At 44.4% G+C, this 21,323-nt stretch overlaps 1 protein-coding gene across 1 annotated transcript; it reads left to right on the top strand.

The window, feature by feature from the left end:
* Positions 1–982: 982 nt before the first annotated feature.
* Positions 983–1,828, top strand: LOC138362847 (putative uncharacterized protein DDB_G0285119). Its single transcript, XM_069321417.1, has one exon. The coding sequence runs from the start codon at positions 983–985 to the stop codon at positions 1,826–1,828; it is 846 nt and encodes a 281-aa protein (XP_069177518.1).
* The last annotated feature ends 19,495 nt before the right edge of the window (positions 1,829–21,323 follow it).

Raw genomic sequence — 21,323 nt, 5'->3', positions numbered from 1 at the left:
GAACGGATGCTGGAGTGGGAAATGTTGGGGAGGACAAAGGGACGGGACAGGGGAGGTATAGTGGGGAGGACGACGGGACGGGGGAGTGGAGAATTGTTGGGAGGAAGAGGGGACGGGTGAGTGAGGAATTGTTGGGAGGATGAGGGGACGGGTGAGTGAGGAATTGTTGGGAGGATGAGGGGACGGGGGAGGGGGAATGGTGGGGAGGACTGGGAGATAGGGGAGGGTTGCTGAGCCACAGCAAGGTGTGGCCGGGTACAGCAAGTAATTTAATATTTTTAAAGTAATAATTCTTATTTTTAAAGAAGCTGCACAGCTCAGTTTTTAAATGCAGCGGCCGAGGATTCCTTTAGAAACTGGTGGTATTGCAGTGCGTGCTCCTTCATAAATTTGTTATAATTAAAATGATTCTCACAAATAATCAACTTAATTTGTTCATTTTTTTAGGAATTAAGAGAAAAAAATTTCAGAATTTGTGTTGAAAAGTTCTGAGTCTAGCGTTTGTGAAAATCTCAGTTGTAGTGGGAACCCGGGTTCACGTGTGAGGTGTATGATGATTACAAGGAGAATTGTGCACCACGAAATTCCGATGATGTTCAATCCAGACGGGACCTAGTCAGTAGGAGCCCCTGGGAGGAGCACGTTTCGTGGATGGACCCCCCTGCTGATATTACCCGTGTCGGGTAGGCCGCTCAGGTAGCCTGGCTGACATTACAGGTGGACTCAGGGACACTCGGGCGACGGCACCAAGTGTCCTGAATGTAATTGGGGAATCACATTCAGGTGGGGGATATTAGTGGGGAGTCCTTAGTGGGTTGGTCCCAAGAACGGAGAGAGCCGTCGTGGGTTCCCCCACCTACAACATCGACTCCACTCCAACAAGGGTTACAGGGTGACGGACAGGGAGTGTCGTTTCACGTGGTATGGCGTCCCACTCAGCAAAGTGGGTAACAAGACCCGCAACCAGTACAATTAGAACAACATGTACCAGAATATGTACCAGACTACCAACAGGCACAACCTCAAGCAACACTACTACCACAACATCAACAACAACCATCTTACCAACTTCAACCAAAAAAACAAATTCAACCATCAACACAAACATCACACCAACTACAACCACAACATCAACCACAACCACACCCACAACCACAACATCAACCACAACCACACCCACAACCACAACATCAACTATCATTACAACCACAATATCAACCACAATATCAACCTCAACCTTTACCACAACCACAATCACAACATCAAGCTCAGCGATCATCACAACCGCAACATCAAGATCAACTATCATCACAACCACAACATCAACCTCAACCATCCCCACAACCACAACACCAATACCAACCTTAACACCCCAACCCATCCAACAACATCCTCAATCCAGACTACCCAGTCCCAGGCCACACAGTCCCAGGCCACACAGTCCCAGGCCACACTGTCCCAGGCCACACAGTCCCAGGCCACACAGTCCCAGGACACACAGTCCCAGGACACACAGTCCCAGGCCACACAGTCCCAGGCCACACAGTCCCAGGCCACACAGCCCCAGGCCACACAGTCCCAGGCCACACAGCCCCAGGCCACACAGTCCCAGGCCACACAGCCCCAGGCCACACAGTCCCAGGCCACACAGTCCCAGGCCACACAGTCCCAGGCCACACAGCCCCAGGCCACACAGTCCCAGGCCACACAGTCCCAGGCCACACAGTCCCAGGCCACACAGTCCCAGGCCTACGGATGTCGCGCTGGTCTCATGAATTGTCTGCACACTCATTCCAGATACTTTTTAAGCCTGGACCGTCACATGTAGTACCAAACACCTTAAGCAGGAACATTGCTGCTAATAACGTAAGTGTAAATATTGAGGGTATTGCCAGTGTTAGGATGAGGGAGTTCCAGATAAACGAGCCCAGGTGGAAGGACATTATTTTACATTTGGAAGGGAAGAAAACATCCTTCCAAAAACCGTAAATTACCAACACATGACTTTATGTTAAAGGAAGTAGTAATATGTTATGTTTATAGTCAGGCAGACCGAGCAATATTCCACCTAGTTATTCCAGACGAATTAAGATCATAAGCATTAAAACTGGCACACGCATCAAAGATTGCAGGTCACCCGGGGATTTATAAAACTTACTTGAAAGCGAAGTCACTTTTATTTTCCGGGTATGTTGTCGGAGGTAATTAAGTACGTCAAGAGTTGCTCTAATTGCCAGAAGAGAAAAGGTGCTCATAAGATACAAGCCCCACTACAAGAATTTCCAGAGATTTCGGAACTTCTAGATCGAGTGGGGGCCGATTTGATTGATCTCCATTTCTGCCATTCAAGCAATCATTACGTGTTGGTATTAGTGAATCATCTATCCAAATACACCACCTTGATCGGCATCGCTCAAAACGATTCTCGTACTGTTGCCCGAGCATTCTTGAATAGGTTCGTAACTGCCTTTGGCAAACCTAAAGTTTTAGTTTCTGACCGAGGTAAGGAATTTAATGGGAATATATTTAGGGAAGTTTGTAAGATAATGGAGACAGCCTCAGCCTTTACAACAGCATACCATCCTCTGGCGAACGGGATGACAGAACGTACCAATCGTCCAGTTAAGGATATGCTTGCAATCCTTGCTGAACGCGATGCAAGCTCATGGAACGAACACCAGCCCTATGTTCATCTAGCTTTGAATATTGCTATCCCACCAGTCTATTAATACCCAACCCCTTCTTTTGTTCACTGGTCAATCATGCAATTTCCCTTCAGGTCTGCTTAATTGACATAAAGTTGCATATGGAGAGGACTATGCTTTAGATGTTCTCAATAAAATGAGGAATGCTTGGTTGTAGCGGTGGCTTCAAGTAAAGCACTGGATAGATATGCTCACTATTATGACACGAAATGAAGGCCTCTGGAATTGAAGGAGGGTAGCCTTGTCTTGAGAGTCAATGAAGCTCCATCCGCCAGTCAGGGGCCGTATAGAGTAATTAAGAGAGCAGGCCGTGTAAATTTTGTCATAATGGGAGTATTTGAGGATCAGGAGGAAAAAACTGTTAAAATTAATAAGTTGAAAATTTGTCGTGGTAGGGAGGAACTAGAATTGCCTCCAACAAGTCTAATTCTTGACCCAGGGGTGCTGACTGATGACTCAAGTGACGAGTCAGGGGGAGAGGATGACCCTCTGTCAACTCTCTTCAGTAGTTAAGTGCACTCTCGTCACCCCATGGTAACAAGATCTTGCACTGTACAGTAAAAGTTAAAGTAACTCCCTTAGTTAGTATCATTTAAAATTCATTAAATTTTCCTGTAGAGGCAATGTTGTGGATTTATTAACTGTGCTTAACTCAGGAAGCAGACTTTTACCTTGCTCTGGGGTTTCCAACTTTCAACAAACCCAGAGTTATATTCATGCTTCCGCCATGTTGTTGTCTGTCTTTTCCCAGGTTTGAATTGTACACCTGCCCAGTTGTCCCAGTCACACGTGAACCCAAGGTCTCTTTAGCAGGGTGGGATGACCACCCTAGTCTGAGAAGATCAAGGGGGGAGGCATGTTACACAAAGTCCTCCCCCACAAGACCCAGTTACTTGCCAATTGGTTACTTCGGGGTGGGTGAAATTACACCAGTCACCCGGCCGACATCTCGCGTCACTAACGAGGTTGTCAGGGCCAGTATGCTGTCCACATTGAAGCAGTCACCAGATGTCTAACGTTTAACACCATCGGGTGGTAGCTGTCTCGTTGTCATCACTACCCACCAACTGCGTCGTCAAGACTGCAGCCAGACCAGAAATGCTTGTAGAAGAGGTCAGTGAAGGAACGAGTCAGTAGCAGTACTCATTTTCTCGTCGGAAGGTCGATGATTACGTCGTTTGGATAACAGTAATGCAGAACAAAGGCGGTCACAGGGATAAGGGCACGGACTCCCTTCAGAGTACCGTGAATGGCCATAGAAGGACGCAAAATTGCCTTCTTGGGCCTTAAGTCAACGGTACGAGGGTATTCAGAAATGGTGTTTATGGCCTAGTAACCTTGTGACATCAAGAAACGCCTGAGACGACGTGAGCCATGATGACTAAAGTCGTTATCCAAGCCAATAAAACAAACACACCACTGTTCTGTAAACACACCACCCGCCTCAACAACCCTCTGACACCACTTCCGTCGTGAGACACTGTTAGTACGCCCAGTCCTGCTCTACTGTGGTCAACTGTTGCTATCAAATTTCTATCAAGACTGTCGGAAACTGGAATGGAGTACAAGAGGACCAGGAATCACTACATCAACGATTGGAAGAAGCCAGAACGACATCGACTACACGTCAGTCTTCTTACATCATTGCCGATTTTTTTGTGTGTTCGTGAACAATTGGGGACAAGTAAAAGTAAATGTTATAAATGCTTAATGGTATTAATATAATGTTTCTGAATACCTAGGAACGTGAGTCTGGAAAAATAGTGTTTAAATGTTGAAATCAAGGAAATTAGTATGGTAAAATTCTGGAGGAAGGAAACACAAAATTTTTTAACATAAAACTGTTTAGTGTGACGACATTGCACGTTACCTAGAAAAAGAGGAACTAGAAAAATTTTGTGTCAATTCTTGTTTTATGTTTTGAAGCAAGAGGGGCGAACCAAATAAACACTGACACTCTTAGTTGGTCGAGGGTGCACATTTTATTGTTGTGACCTGTAATAGTAGTTAGTAGAATATTTAATAAAGACATATTGTATTTTTTTGGATAAGCTCAGAGAATGTCATGTGTATATTAAATTGTGAATAAAAGGGTGAGTGGAACACATAGATGAACTTTGAGGAGTTCAGTGTTCCTCTCCTGAAGACTGAAATTCAATAAGTTTTTTAAATTGTTGTCTTATGTTCTAAATGGAACACGTGGATGGCTAATGATTTTTGCTAGCTAGATTTTGCGGAAAGATTAGGGATATTGCATTTAGTCATATCAGGTCAGAGGATAGGATGTTTTGGTTTTCAGAGGCATTGGGTAATTGCTGGACTGTCAGCCTGACTGTAAAGATGCATGTGCTGGACTGTCAGCCTGACTGTAAAGATGCATGTGCTGGACTGTCAGCCTGACTGTAAAGATGCATGTGCTGGACTGTCAGCCTGACTGTAAAGATGCATGTGCTGGACTGTCAGCCTGACTGTAAAGATGCATGTGCTGGACTGTCAGCCTGACTGTAAAGATGCATGTGCTGGACTGTCAGCCTGACTGTAAAGATGCATGTGCTGGACTGTCAGCCTGACTGTAAAGATGCATGTGCTGGACTGTCAGCCTGACTGTAAAGATGCATGTGCTGGACTGTCAGCCTGACTGTAAAGATGCATGTGCTGGACTGTCAGCCTGACTGTAAAGATGCATGTGCTGGGATCTGCATTTTTATGGTTATCGTGATGCAATCTGCTCAATGTAGTGATTTTTAGGAGGGATATATTTTATTTGAGGCAGTGGTTAAAATTATTTGCTATAAAGTAATTGGTTAGGATAAGATATCATGTTTTTATGCTATTAAAAGACAAGGTTTATTAAATCTACTTGCACAGAGGGTTGTAACATTTTAAATGTCAATTTAGGTGATGTAGTCTTGTATTTAAATGTATTGTAATGAATAACAGGAGCATATTCTAGTTCTGAGAGGCAAAGGGAGTTTGGTACCTGGGAGTTGGTAAATTGTTCATTCCCAGGGAGGATCAGAGCGCTGGAGGGTTCAAGCACGATTGTCATATCTTGCTTGTGAGGATGATTCATCAATTTAGAAGAATTCATGCCTTAAAGAATCTGGTAGTAATAACATCTCTTGTTTAAGTACTTATGTTTGTTTAACATGAATTTAGAGTAAAGATCCAGTCTTGTATGTTGTCAAAGAGACAGTTCATGTCATTTAGAATAGGGGAATCTTTCGATCTGGCTCGGCTGTCATCATGACTATTCTTGGGTCAAGGAGGTCAGGCGCTTGGGAAGACCACAATCTTCTGTGTTGTTAATTCATAAATTATAAATTCAGGTCGTTATTCAGTATTGTAATTGAAAATAGCCGTGCTAAAGAACCTATATAATGTTATGACTCCAGGTAGCCTGGGTGGAACAAGTCTACCCCAGTGAGAGTTATTCTGCATTCTGGACCTGATTGAGAGGTCAGAGGAAAGATGTATATATAAAATATATAATACACGTCAGTGAATAATTTAAGAATACTAGCTAGCAGAGAATGGGCATTTAAATAAGTGACAGGAAATGAGATGTCGATACTTTGGAGACATGACGTGACACTAGCATGGCGTAGTGACCTCACTTGAGCTACAGCAGTCGTCAGAGTTGGTTGTACTTTCTTGATCTCCTGAGAAGAGGGAGAATATCGTCTCCTGTATTAGTGTTGAAATGAAGACTACTTGATGTCAAGTGTGAGGAAGCTATAAGAGTCCTTTGTACACCATTTCTCTGTGATTTTAATAATTAGAGGCGATCTCGAAGTGTGTCGGTCGTGCCTTTGTGGAACTCTATTTCTGTTGCTTCTTCAAGAGGAAGGAAGCAAGCAGGCGGAACCTGCTGTGGAGTTGTGGAGCCTGCTGGGCGACTCCGTGTACTCAAGTTAGGAGCAGAAGAGCTGTGAGGCAGTCTTAAAGAAACTTTATTGGACGTCTTAGAGGACGCCATCTTGGAGGGCCGGAGTTGAATGCCCTCGAGTTACGAATTCTGTGGTAAGCACATGTAGCAGTTGTTGGAAATAACCAACAGATTATTTTCCTTAACTCCTAATATTAATATTTACTAATAACACTAACACGTAAAGTTAATAGCCTTAGCGTTTCCATAGTAAGGCATAATTATGAAGTCTCCCACACATGTTGGAGATATATAGAGTTCAGTTAATTACTCTTTCTTTCTAAAATTATTGTTCATTATGAAAGAAATAACAATTTTGCATGCTTATGCGTACTGAGCTCGACTATTTAACCAAATTAATTATTCCAGTAAAATATTACTGTGGCGTAAAATAAATACACTTCAACCCTTCTCGTTCAATTTGTGCAATGTTAATTAGATCAATTGCCTTACGAGAAAAGGTATTATTATCCAATATATTTATTGGTGACGATAGTTTAAATTGTACTCCTTCGTTTCCCCAAATAATTTATAGTAAACCGAATTGGTTTAAGTCCGGGATCGCTATGAGCATCTCTGCACATGCGTGATCGGGCGTCGGGGCATGAGGGAGGCGTCTTTCAAGCATAGGGCTCCGTGACGTGTGCACGTGCCTCTACAGACGGCAGCCATTGTATCAAGATCACGTGGTCGTACAGTACTAGAACCTGTTCAATTACGCGTCTACAAAGACAGTCACATCCCGCAATTAATCGTACACAGCAGTGAACGTCTGGGACTGGCAGAAGTGATACCGGCAGGCCTAAGTGTTCCAATATACCTACGTTAAGTATATATTGTAGTTTGATGCATCATTCTATAGTTTATTACTGTGGGTAGCCTGTCATTAGGATATACACCGACCACAAACAACGTTAGTTTCATTCAACTTTATTTTCCAATTTCTGTGAATATTGGAATAATTTTCTAGCCTAGTCAAATGTTATTCAATTTTCCCTGATTACAGCGTGTAGGCGAGGACGAACCAAGCATTCCTTCCTCCACCTACGATGTTCACCACAGGTGTTTCTTCCTTATTTGGACGATGTGATCACGACTATGAGTAGTGAAATGGGTTTAGTGAAGTCGTCTCACAGCTAACCCATAAGTCACATTTTGCAGAATATTTGACTATTACCATTATTATTTCTAATATGTTTTTATGCATATAATATTCAAGAGGAGTAATATAAGTCAATAATTTACTGCTCAATAAGTTTGCACTTATTATTTTCTAGGATTTGGTAATATTTCATAGATTTGATCTTTTATTATCTCATAATCTTTTAGAATCTACATTCAATTCAAGATTCTATAACGTTTACTAACATCACCCATAGGGAGCCGGTCGGCCGAGAGGACAGCACGCTGGATTTGTGATCCTGTGGTCCTGGGTTCGATCCCGGGCGCCGGCGAGAAACAATGGGCAGAGTTTCTTTCACCCTATGCCCCTGTTACCTAGCAGTAAATAGGTACCTGGGTGTTAGTCAGCTGTCACGGGCTGCTTCCTGGGGGTGCAGGCCTGGTCGAGGACCGGGCCGCGGGGACACTAAAGCCCCGAAATCATCTCAAGATAACCTCTAGATCATTAATGAACTGAAGTGACGACCCACACCAGTTCCTAGATATATATGAATTTCTAGTAATATCCCCCAATGTTGATGTTTGAGGATTTTAACTCTCAATTAATTATTATTACAGTCCATTCATTCTCTTTTAATAAGTGTTAAATAATCTAACATACACAGGCACTGGTTCTACAGTGTTTGTCTTATAATTCTTTTATTTGTTTTCCCTCTTTTGTCAAAAGTGGGTGGTCCTTCGAGTATATTGATTCTCTTAATTAAATATTCTTACATTTGAGTTAAAGTCCCAGATGCCCAACATTTTGGTCGACTTCGAACTGGATGAATTATAATTAATCATTACTAATCTCATTGTGTAGTAATTTAGGTTAAACATATTTCCTTATCTGTGGTTACCAACAGTGCATAACATATGTTAGCCTAACCCACACCAATTTATAATATTTGCTTGTCTATACCTCATGCATAAGGTGGCACTAGTGGGACACAGTCAGTTGCCCACAACACTCAGACCTGTACCTCACACTGAGGAAAGAATCTTCAGGTCACCAGGAGCAACAGCTTATAACTTATATACAATTTACAACCAGACTATACAGGCAAAACCTGGCAAGAGATGGTGTACACCTGTCAGGTGAGTCTAGGTCACATGTAGTTGAAAAATTGGTCAACACAATCAACCATGACAAGAGGTTGTAGCTAGCAAGCCAAAATTAGCTGTATATATTTCATAATTTTCACTTGTGTGTGCAAGTGCACATTTATATATTACAAAATCTAAAAACCCAAAAACACAGCACAATTATATTCACATTACTGCACCGTTAATTAATTTTATGCCAACCTTTACTGGGAAGTAATTTAGACTGTGACTGTGCTGAGTTAAGAACATATGTAGACTAAATAACTTAGTAGTTTTCTTTAGTAGAAATTATTCAACTTGTCTAGAACTAGTCAGTAGTGTACATTATATTATTTACTATTGTGCTGACCCTAAAACAGGGTGGGTTCTAAGTACATTATATTTACTATTGTGCTGACCCTGATTAGGGTGGGATATATAAACCATTTATTGTGTATTCACTTTTTTTGTGTATATTTTTGAGTGCTACTGAATGCTCACTATTCCATCGAATGGTGATAATGAAGAGCTAGCCAGGAGAAATTCCAATAGTGATATTCAAGTATCACTCAAATCTTAGCTACTTGTAGTTAGGTAGGTGCATTTAACCCCAGAATGAGGTAGAGTACAATTTAGCCAGAATAATTTAGGTATCTTCAAATTATTTGCCAACTAATGAGTAAGTACCCAAGCTACATTAGCAACACTTATTCAAGTCCTATGAAACTTGAACTTAAAGCCACCATGGCTACTCCTGAGAAATTAAGGAGAACCTATATTGGCCTTAAAGGTCACTTAACAAGACTGACCAATAATTTTGAAGCATTATCTAAAGCAACTCCCATTGATTACAATCAATTAGAAATATCACTGAGAGTAGCTGATCACAAATTTGATCAAGTCAAATCTACAATCAGTTCTTATATCGATATACTAAATACAGCAGAAGCTGAGCCTGATGAAATAGATCAAGCTATAGCTGAAACATCTCAATATGAAAATGACACCCAAGATAAGTTTAATGTTCTACTTAATATAGTAAGTCAACATAAATTAAATGCAAATACTACTGTGTCTCAATCCAGTGTACAGCTACCTGAGGCCTGTTTACCTACTTTAGACGTGCCTACATTTGCAGGACTGGATGAAGAAAACTGGGAAACATTTTGGATTTCATTTGAAGTCCATATACATGCAAAACCTTCTATTGATAAGGTTTCTAAATTTTCTTACCTGAACAGCCTTCTCAAAGGGGAGGCTAAAATTTTCTTACCTGAACAGCCTTCTCAAAGGGGAGGCTAAAAAGGTCATAAATAACTTAGCTCTCACTGAGAGTAATTATGAGGAAGCTATCAAACTGTTAAAGTTGAATTATTGCAACAAAGAGTTATGTATAGCTAACCTGTATTATCAATTGTTGGATCTGAATTGCACCAAATACCGACCAGACTCCCTTCAAAGCTTTAGGTTGGAAGTAGAGTCACTAGTGAAAGCGTTAGGTACTAAAGTTAATGTACCAGCTTCTGAATGGTCTATTAAGTTGCTTTTACAGAGGAAATTACCTCGAAACATTTTAGCAGAAATCTGCTCACACATCAAAATCGAGTTTCTCACTCTCGATCAAATATTTGAGGGGTTAAGAATCACGGTTAACAGGTTAAAAACTCATGATACAATTAAACCTGAGTCTAAGCAACCTAATACTGATAATTCAGTTAAACCAAAACCGACTTTGAATGTCTAGTAAATTTAAGACTAGGATTGCTCCATCAACTGGAAAGAGGAGTGGTAACATAGGTATTTCCCTCTGAGACTGTAGTTGATGTGTCTACCAAGAAAACAAACTCAGCAAGAGAGAGAAAGTGTCTGTTATGTGAACAAGAGCATGTCACTTATAAATGTAATGTTTATCCTAACTTTAATTCTAGGATTAAACGCCTGCAAAAATTGTATAGATACACAAAGTGCATGGGTTCTAATGAACCTAGTAAATGTGTAGTCCTTCTACGATTGTGCAGTAGCTGAAACAAGGGTACACATCATTATGCCTAATGTAGAAAGGCACCATCTCAATCACAATCTACAACACTTTGGGAGGATTCTACGAATTCTACCACAGTTCAATACTGCAAAGTACACTAAGAAATTAATGTACTTGCAACTGAGTCAGGCAACAATACTACTCTGCCTGCAGCACAACTTAAACTGGTTAACAAGAAGTCTAGAGTTAATACGAGAGATCTTTTCGATCAAGGCTCCCAGAAGACTTTTATCACACAACATTTAGTTGAGCAGTTGAAATTAAAACCTGCCAAACGTGTGAAAGTAAACATCTCTGGTTTCTTGACAAATAGTGGACCTCGTGAATACCAAGTAGTCAAGTTACTGGTATGACTCGGATCTTCCACTAACTCAATACAAGCTGTAGTAGTGGACAAGCTTCCTTCAGACCTACAGGTTACAGGGCTTGCTCACATTGTAAAACATCTCAGACATAACCGCATGAGGCTAGCGGATTATAAAATAAATTCTGATTGCCTCACAGACGTTGGTATCCTTATTGGAGCCGACTATTATTACAGATTTATTACGGGATGCACCCAACAACTAGGAATGAATTTGTTGTCATCAGCTGGAGGCAAATTGCTGACAGGACTGGTGCTTTTCCAACAAAAATCTGTGTCAATTACCAAACAGTTCAATAGTGGCGTGACTAGGCTCAGAACTGTCACCCCTATAGTTCAGAGACATATCTGATGATAATGAGTATGATCTACCTGTATTTAAATTGTGGAATCTAGACACTTTAGGTATTGTCCCTGACAAACCAAGTCCTGATGATACATGGACTTATCAGCAATATCTGGATACAGTTGTCTATAAAGACAAACAATACTGGGTGAGACTACCATGGAAGTTGAATCATCCCCAACTTCCACTTAATTATTTCACGGCAGCCTCTCAATTAAAGTCTCAATTAATACGGCTTCAGAAACAGCCTGATAAATTAAATATGTATCACCAATTAATTCAACAACATCTCGACAGTAAATTTATTGAAGTTGTTGATAATGATGACCATAAGACAGATCACTATTTACCCCATCCCTCTGTAGTAAAAGAGTAAGTGACGACACTGATACGAATAGTCCTAAACTGCAGTGCCACAGTAAAGGAAGCAGCATGTCCTTGAATGAGTGTCTCCAAACAAGACCTAGCCAAACACAAAGGCTGCAAGATGTATTTTTACGATTCCACACTGGTTTTTTCGCTTATACTGCTGATATCAGTAAAGCTTTCCTTAGAATAGGCTTACAAGAAGAGGCTCGTGATTTTTACCAAATTTCTCTGGATCAAGGACCCACAGGTTCCTAATAATGACATCATCACCTACATGTTTGCTGCTGTGCTATTCGGGGCTACCTCTTCACCGTTTCTACTTCAAGCAATGTTAGATACACATTTGAAGAATTCGAATAGCCCTTACAAAGCCAAAATTAGTGACAACTTGTACATAGACAACTTCCAGGTAACTACTAATGACAAAATTAAATTGGTAGAAATTTACCATGAGGCTAAACATGAGTTGCTCGGAGCCAATATGCCACTGCAATCATGGGCTTCAAACAATAAACAATTAAACCAGATGACCGAGAAAGTGTTTCCTGATTATCGGGAGCCTAATCAATTAAAAGTTTTGGGCATGGAATGGAACACAGTTACCGCCGAGATGAATGTCAAGTTAGTATAAACAAATAATTCACCCCTCACCATGAGAAAATTGCTCTCGTATGTCACTCAACCATTTGACCCTTTGGGCTTACTTAGCCTATTTTAATAAAGAGCAAACTCCTCATGCAGGAATGCTGGCAGAAAAATATGGGATGGGATGATCCATTCTCAATTGAGTTGCAAGATAAATGGCAAACACTCACAACGGATTTCAATCAATTACGTGTTTTGAAATTTCCTCGTAATGCCTCAAGACAAAACTTGCCCACCAATTTGCACGTCTTCTGCGATGCCTCTGGTAAAGCGTACGGAGCTGCAGCCTACTTAGTTAATAGTACACAATCATTTTTGCTCACATCAAAAGCAAGGGTTGCTCCAATCATGAGGAGATCCTTACCCCAAATGGTGTGGGAAAATCTGACACCAATATTTTGTAATTAAAAGAAAATAATTCGATAGCTGTGAAGGACCACCACTTTTTGAGAAAAAGTGGAAAACAAAATGAGACAATGGATTAAACTGATACTAAGAACTAGTGTCCTATGGATCTTAGTGAAACTGTATTTCTTATGAAAAGGGAGTCAAATTAACTTGCACAAAATTGGGGGGTTACATGCTAAAAGATTAATGCATCCCTAGCATTATTCTGATGCTGGTTCTTCGCCAGAGTAAATAAATTATGAAAGTAAATAAGGTTGATTATATAACATTAATCAGAGGTAAATGCACCTCAATATACTACTGGATAGAATAGTACAGTATATGGTAAATCAATGGGTTAGTATAATTGATCTCGGGAGATCACTAATATAACTACAGAGTTATTACTACGGATAAACATGAACAGCTTAGCTGTAAAACTAGAAAGGTGTCATCAGTTGCCACGCTCCACCGACGACGTTTTGCATGGGGTAAATTGTTGCACGTGAAGGTGGGGAAGCCTAGCACCTCGGTTGACGTCGACTCAGAGCTGGAAGGCAATTACATTGTAGAAATCCACTAATGGTAACTACAAGTACATCCTGAATTACGAAATATATTCCTACAGAATATTATTATTATTGCAGAGATCTTAAGTAAATAATTATGCAATTTATATTCCAATAAAGCAGAATAAATTTGGAAATTAAACGTATGGGATTTTGTTGGCAATTTCACAGCCTAACGACAATTAATCTAAATATAAAAATGTGCACAATATTATAGTTTAGAAATGGTTAGTTGCCGGGCTGAGTATCCATTGATGTAGGAACGATTCCAGATCCCTCGTCTTCAGCTGTCATGATAAGACGTTACTTGTGGGTTGGAGTAATTATTGGTTCCTGAGACACCTCCTAGATGTGCCAAGTGACGTGGCACTGCTCTGTTAGTCGTGGGAGCGAAATACAAACTGTTAGCAAGATCGAAACGTAGATCTCTGTTGCACGGTACTAATGGCGTCCGAGTAGCGTGGTGGCTGGTCACGTTCTCTCTGTGTTCTTCCTCTTCCCGATTGCCCCCTCCCCATCCGGCCCGTTGGCGTCGTGAGGGGGCTTCGTGGACGGCTGCCGGAGTGTGATGTTCCGTGGAACAGTCCTCTGTCCTTTTATGGCCTTGCACTCCTGCTGCTGTCTTCTCTAATTGTGCCAGGTCGCTTTTCCTTTTCATTAGGTTTCGTTTTTCTCCCCCCTCTTCTCCTATCTGCTTGTCATTTCCTGCTGACCTTTTGCTTGTTTTGAATTATTTCTTTGGACTTCTTCTATTTTGACGCCCGGGTGCTTGAGGAGGCATACTCTTGCACCCGTAGAACTGTTGTACCCAACGTCTCGAGCGAGGGGAACCTTTTATTGTCAATCCCCCTTTCGTCGCTGAACCCGATCTCAATGGACTGACGGTTCTTAAGGTGGCGTTTGTGGGGCGTATACTCATGACGCACCCCTAGGGGGCCCCGGCATGATAATTGTGTCCTGCCACAATTAGAGGCAGGACAGCCTGTTGGGTGTCCTGCCTCTAATTGTGGCTCCATGGTGGGTATGGGGCCACATTCGTGAATGAACTTATCACTCTTCGTAACTATGTCGTTAAATGTTTCTGATGTACCCTGTCGGGGTCGTGGGGTGGGCGACCAAGCCCCCGAGTCGGCCTGTCTTGGAAGACCGGGCTCTGTAGCCTCCGCTGCGTTGGGCCCCGACCTTGCTCCTCCTTTGACCATCCTGACTTCTTCCCCCAGCTCCCCTCCCTCCTCTGTGATTGGGTTGAGCCTCCAGCCCCCAGTGGTGACCACTTCGTCCCCTGGTGCGGCTAAGTCTCTCGTTGTGACTACTGCGCCTTTTGACCCCTCTCTCTCTGGGGGTTCTCAACGCTGTTCGCGCCCCGGCCGCACTCGCTCGATTCCTTCCCGTACTGATGCGTATCAGGCCTTGTTTGGTCCCGCTTCATGGGCCAAATACTTTGATCTCCTCCCTCTTGATTTTGCGCCTCCTGACGATTTCTGCCTTCACCGGCATCTTGTAGATTCCGTGGATGCGTCTGTTACCTTCAACCCCACTCGTCTTGGTACACGTGTCGTTGCTGCTCCTTCTCAGGATGCAGCTTTCCGCTTGGCTGCCTTATCTTGCCTTGGCGAGATCCCTGTTCGGGTCTCCAAGAACGTTCGGATGAATGCCAGTGTTGACACTATTCTCCTCCCACCCCATGTTGCAACCGGTGTTCGGAATCTGCAGGATTGCCACGATGATATTCGGCATATCCTTGATGCACAATGCCGTTCTGTCCTCCAGGTTGACTCGTTTACTCGTTCCCCTCGTGGTCGTCGACGTCAACCCCTTCGTGTTGTGAAGATCACCTTTGATGGTAGGACCCTTCCATCCTCTGTCATTCTTGCTGGTGCTAGGTGCTCTGTCCAGGAGTATATTCCTTCTCCTCGACTTTGTAACAAGTGCTGGAGGTTTGGGCATGGTGCCCTCCGCTGCTTTGGGACTGTCTCTCTCTGTCCTTTGCGTGGGGGTGAAGGTCACTCTAAGTCGGAGTGCACTTCTTCCCAAGCTCGCTGCCTCAACTGCTGTGAGGCCCATCCTACCTTCTCCCGTGCCTGTATCCATTACAAGCTTGAGGCGGCCGTCCTCAACTTGAAGCACCGGGGTTTATCTTTTCCTGAGGCGAGGCGCCAGGTTTGCCGGCTCCCGCCTTATGCTAACGTCTCTTATGCTTGTGTGTTGCGCTCTTCCTCTCCTCGTCCTTCCCTCCTTCCTCAGACTCACAACCGTTTCTGGGCCTTGGAGTCTGATACGCCCTCTGCCCCCTCCTTTGTTCCTTTGCGTTCTGTCTTGAGGGGTCCCGCTCATGGTCCTCTGCCTGGGGTTCCCCTTCTTTCTACCTGGTCTGTCATATCTCCTGTGTCTTCTTCCTCGTCTCCCTCCGATCCTCCTTCCCATCCTCTTCCTCCATCTATCGGCTCTTCCCGCCGCCTGTCGGTGCAGGCGGATGTCCATCGCTCTCCTAACGGCCGTCGTGTGTGCTCTCGTTCAGCTTCTCCTGTTGAGACACTGGAATCCGTTGCCCGGTACGTAGTTGCTGGGACACCAGTCTCTTTAAACAGCAAGAGCTGCCAGTGGCAGATATTTAATCTTAAAGCCTAAGATCAAGGGGCTGCGGGAGCAAACCGCCAGGCGAAACCACCCGGGTAACACCTGTCACTTAGGTCGCTGGCTCCTCCTAGTTTGACAACTAATAAAGGGTAGCCGACGGATTCTCATTTCTTATTTATAGAAGTGTGGTACTGTGCAATGGACTCGAGCTTTAGATACAGACTTGATATGAACATAAGCTGGCAAAGCGTTGCAGAACATGAAATGTGGGGCAGTAATATTGAAAGGTTTGACGTAAACGACCGTTTTCTATAACAAACAATTTATTCACAAAACAATAACTAAAACTACTACACAGTGAATTTACGTTACTTTACTGTCACTCCAGTGGCACATTCAAGAACAGCTAATCAACAGCCTGATGGACCCACGGTCTCCTTATCCCGTCGTCGCTGACTGAACAATGACACTAACTGAACAATTTTTTTTTTATTTTTACATGCAAAGCATGCAATTTAAATACAATAAAAACAACACAGAATACAGAACAGAACAAAATAAAACAATAGACCACCGGCCAGAAGGGCCGACAGCATAGCACAACAAAACACAATAAATGCATAGAAAAATACAGCATACATCAAGGCACAAAACATAATACAATGGCAAACTAGCATTCACAGTAACATCACAAAACAAAACCTTCATAAAACAAAATATACATCAAGAGGCATAACAGGAAACATAACAGGATAATCACAATACATTCCAAACAAAACATAAAGAACGAACACGTACAACAGGTAAATCAATATGAAAACACCAGGTCAAACGTACAGCACAGAAACAATACAGGAATAAAAACTCTCACACCAAACCATCCGCCCCGTAACAAACAAAGGGCGAGGCCAAAATAAACAATAATAATAAACAAGCAAACCACGCAAACCAGAAAACAAAACAGGTACAAACACAACAACATACATGCACTGGCCAGAAGGACCGGGAATAAAACACAACATAAAGTACATCAAGAAACATAACAAGACACTTCGCACAGCACCCAACTAACCAAGAATACCAACAAAAACAACAACTACAGTAACATGAAATCAGCGTACATATTTGCCCGGAAACATATCCGGTGGAAACCGCACATTGAACGCCTCCCAAAGCAGCCACGTTGTCCAGGAGGCGTGACCTATCACCGGGGGCGCCATGCGAACCAGAACCTCGGAAACAAACACTCGCAGACGTGGAACCCACACGGTGTCCCTCCGGACGCCAGTAGCCGCCACCCGATCCCATACACCCGGAACCCGTCCACCAGAAAAGTCCTCCGGCTGTTCAAGCAGCAGGAACTCGGCAACCCGGGCCTCCAGGTCTTCAAGGTACAACACCGCAGGAGGGGGCTCGACAGAGGGCTCAACAGAGGGCACGACCACAGGGGCACCAGCGGCCATGGGCACACCACCAGACGACTGCAGGGAATCACGGCGGTGCGTATCCTTACGTAAAGTCACCACCAGGCCACGCCCAGCACCAGCATCCGCACCATCCCTGGCAGCAGAAGCCACCACACCCCACTGCGGAGAGCCCCCGGGCGAGGAAGAAACAGGAGACACCCCCGAGACACGGGCATCAGCACCAGCAGGCACATAAACCTCCGCCACCACCAACCGCGGAGAAAACGACTCAGCCGGATCCATCCCGTCAACACCGGAAGACCCACAGTCACTAAAGTCCCAAACATCAGCCCAGGCCGTAGACGAACGCCTGGAACGTTTGGGCTCCGGCCGGATATCGTCAGAGCCGGAAGCAGAACCAGAGGCACGGGCACCACTAGCCGGACGAACCGACGCCCGACACAGAACGGCAGCAGCTTCTACCACAGCGGGAACCGGACCACACACAGCAGGAGGCTTCGCAGCCACCCCATCACCCAGCACAGACGGCGAGGGTGCAGGGACCAGGACAGACGCAGCAGAGGAAGAACTGGAAGACGAGGGGCCCGAGCAGACGGCAGACGGAAGAGGCTCAGGAACACCAGCCGGAACAGGCTGAGCACCAGGTGAGGACACAACCACCGGAGGAGAGGCGACAACAACAGGGCGCGCAACAGGCGGAGGAACAGCTGAAACAGAGGGCACCTCCTCAGCCGAAGAGACGTCCACATCCACCGAATCATCCCCCACAGGTAGCGGCGGAAAATCCTCCTTACTGAAGAGATTCACTGGTGCAATGGCAGGCGCAGAACAGGCAGCAGCCAGATGGCCCAAAAGACCACAACGATAACACGTCCGGGGCTGACGAGCGTAAAACACCCGAACGTTGTACCCCATAAGGCGCACAGAGGACGGAATATCCGCCCGGAGTCTCATGCCCAGGGTGAGAATGTCAGTCCTCACACCCTTAAGAGGACTGGAGGACACCACGTTCACCCTCACACTAACTACTGCGCCAAACCGGCCGAAATACCGCCGTAGCAGACCCTCTGAAAACTCCAAGGGAGCCCCATGCACACTAACGTAAGTGCACCACTTCTATCAGAGAGGGTTACAGTGCCCGCACCATCTGGCAGGGGTAATGTCCGCCCCTCGTATCGCCGGAGAAAATCGCGATACGCCACCTCCTCTGTGAATTTCACAATCGCCCTACGAGCCGTTACCAACTCGACCCCATAAATCTCAAATACAGGGACAGAGAGCAAATCACAAGCCAGCGCAATCTCCGGGTAACCGGCCCGCACAGAGAACTCGAGTCCCACAGACTGAGCCCGGACGACAGGGGGGAGAGGGACCCCCATCGCAATGCCACGTCAGCACAGGTGAGCAGAGACACACCCGCCCCCAACCAGCCGAACTGGTAAACACTACCAACTGCTGGAGCGCCTAGGCAACACGTCCGTCCCCTACCGAAGCTAGGGCCAGACTCATCGCTGACTGAACAAAGACACTAACTGAACAAAGTGGTGCCACTGGTGACGCAAGCTTGCAGTCAATATTGTCACGGCTTCCCAGTGAACCAATACTCTAATCACAAAACCTGACTGGCACTCGCTGCCCTCAACGAGGTACCAAGTAACAAGGCAGTTAATCCAAGAATGATAACCCCTTATAAAAATCTTACGTTAACACTTGTCTCTCAGGACAATCAACAACAAAAGTTACTCTAATTGAATTTAAACAATTACGTTAACACACACGTGTCTCAACGACACTTATATGGCAGCAATAATTCGTAAATCAATTAATTACATCAACTTGAAAGTCAAGCATTCGGTGAGTAATTCCCAATTAATTACTGAATACAACAGCCTATTAATTCAGACGAGTATTGACAAAGCGTACTGTCTCTCAACTGACAGTTCACTTCTGGTCTTACGACAAGATTACCTTAACGAGGGTAGACTACTGTACCACACACAAGGTTACAAGACACTCCGTGTAAACAACAACATCAACACCTGGTGAATTCACTAAGTGGTAGTTACTAATTCTCTTTAATTAGTTACGAGTGCTTAATCACTCTGTCTGCAGACAGAGCTGATCAGTCCAACGAATTACAGTAGCTTAATTACAGCGCAATTGACTCCGATCATAACAGACCGTCAACCCCTTACGTTAACCAATCAATTAACAACAGCTCGTTAAATCGTTAACACTACGTTAGTCTTCACTTGACAATTCCTCCACTGCGTGAATTTCACTGTGACTGTTGCCTTTACACGTCTCTACGTTAATCACAACAATGTTCAACGAACAAGTGACCTCGTTAAGTAAATCGTGACCCCCCGGTGACGTTAACTGACTTTAATTCTCACGGAATCCTTCACAGTACACAACGCCTTCCACCAAGGTCAAACTTGTCTACGGTTTACACACGGTACAACACAGTACAATACAGTACATCCTTGCCACTCACGGCAAAACTTTTAAATGACTTCCCCCAGTAAATTATCCACCAATAATTCACACTTTACCACAACACAACAGTAAAATTTATAACCAAGGGAAACCTCCCTGTTACCACTTTCACTGCTGAAAAAGGGAATCAAATTACAGCGAATTACATACACGGCACATAGAGAAAATAGCAGCAAATAACTCACTTTACTCTACCGTGTCTCTAGGTGTCCTCACACATGTCAAAATCACAGCTGGGCCCAACCTCAACTTGATGACGGCAAACAGGGTACACTCACACGTCTCCATTTCCCATTCACCTCACCAGGTGGTCACAGGGACAGAGGACAGACGGAACACTGGGGGCGAACCCAGCTTCAGAGTTTTATTACCCAAAACGGAAACAGCGTACTTACATCAATCATGCGGGCCTGCTACATACACACACATACACGTCACCCTCACACTCCCACTGTTGCTGCTGGATGATGATGTAGGCGTCCTCACTTCCTACACGTGGTCAGTTGGAGCACAGGGTCCTAGACCACGGGGTTAGCTCCGCACACAAAGACCAGGTGGCGCGGACACGCCGGCTTACGCAGACCAGGGTGCGCGCACAACAGCAGGGATGTGGTACCATGCCCTTCCACTTGACACGGTACCCCAGGATATGATGATACACGGTGTTACACGGTACACGAGACCCGAGACGAACTCTTCACTGTTCCTTTGGTTTCCTTAGAATTAGAACTTTTAAGGTTTCTCTCATAACACTGAAACCTTCTCTAGCACGTCTCACTGCAGTACCTTCAAGCACAGACACGATAGACGGTGGATGTCACTTTCGTAGCCCGATAATTAGCCGCCTCACTCAGTCCAGTTGCTCTAAGATGGCGTCCCACAATTACGCGGCTAGATGTCTCAGTTCACACTGTTCAGTACATGCAACTTTCCGAACTACCGGATTCTTACGGACGGCACACGGAAAGATAGCAAGATGATAGGCGTGACTTTAGTAACGTTGCAGGCGATATTTCCCGATGCTTGGCCTAGCTCGGAAAATTACGTCCTCTCATAGCAACGTTCTAGGTAAGAATATTTATTCCCATCAAGACTACCCCTGGGGTACCATGCGGCACCCCTCAGCGTCTTGACCAATCACGGTTCAGCATTCCTGAGGCCCAGGAGCCCTGGCCAATGGCGCACCTGCCTCATGACGCCAACCCCCTCTCTCATGAGG

This window comes from Procambarus clarkii, chromosome 9, assembly GCF_040958095.1.
Source record: "Procambarus clarkii isolate CNS0578487 chromosome 9, FALCON_Pclarkii_2.0, whole genome shotgun sequence".
Classification (NCBI taxonomy): domain Eukaryota; kingdom Metazoa; phylum Arthropoda; class Malacostraca; order Decapoda; family Cambaridae; genus Procambarus; species Procambarus clarkii.
Note: the sequence above shows the minus strand (reverse complement) of the source record. Positions and strands in the feature narration are given on the sequence as shown.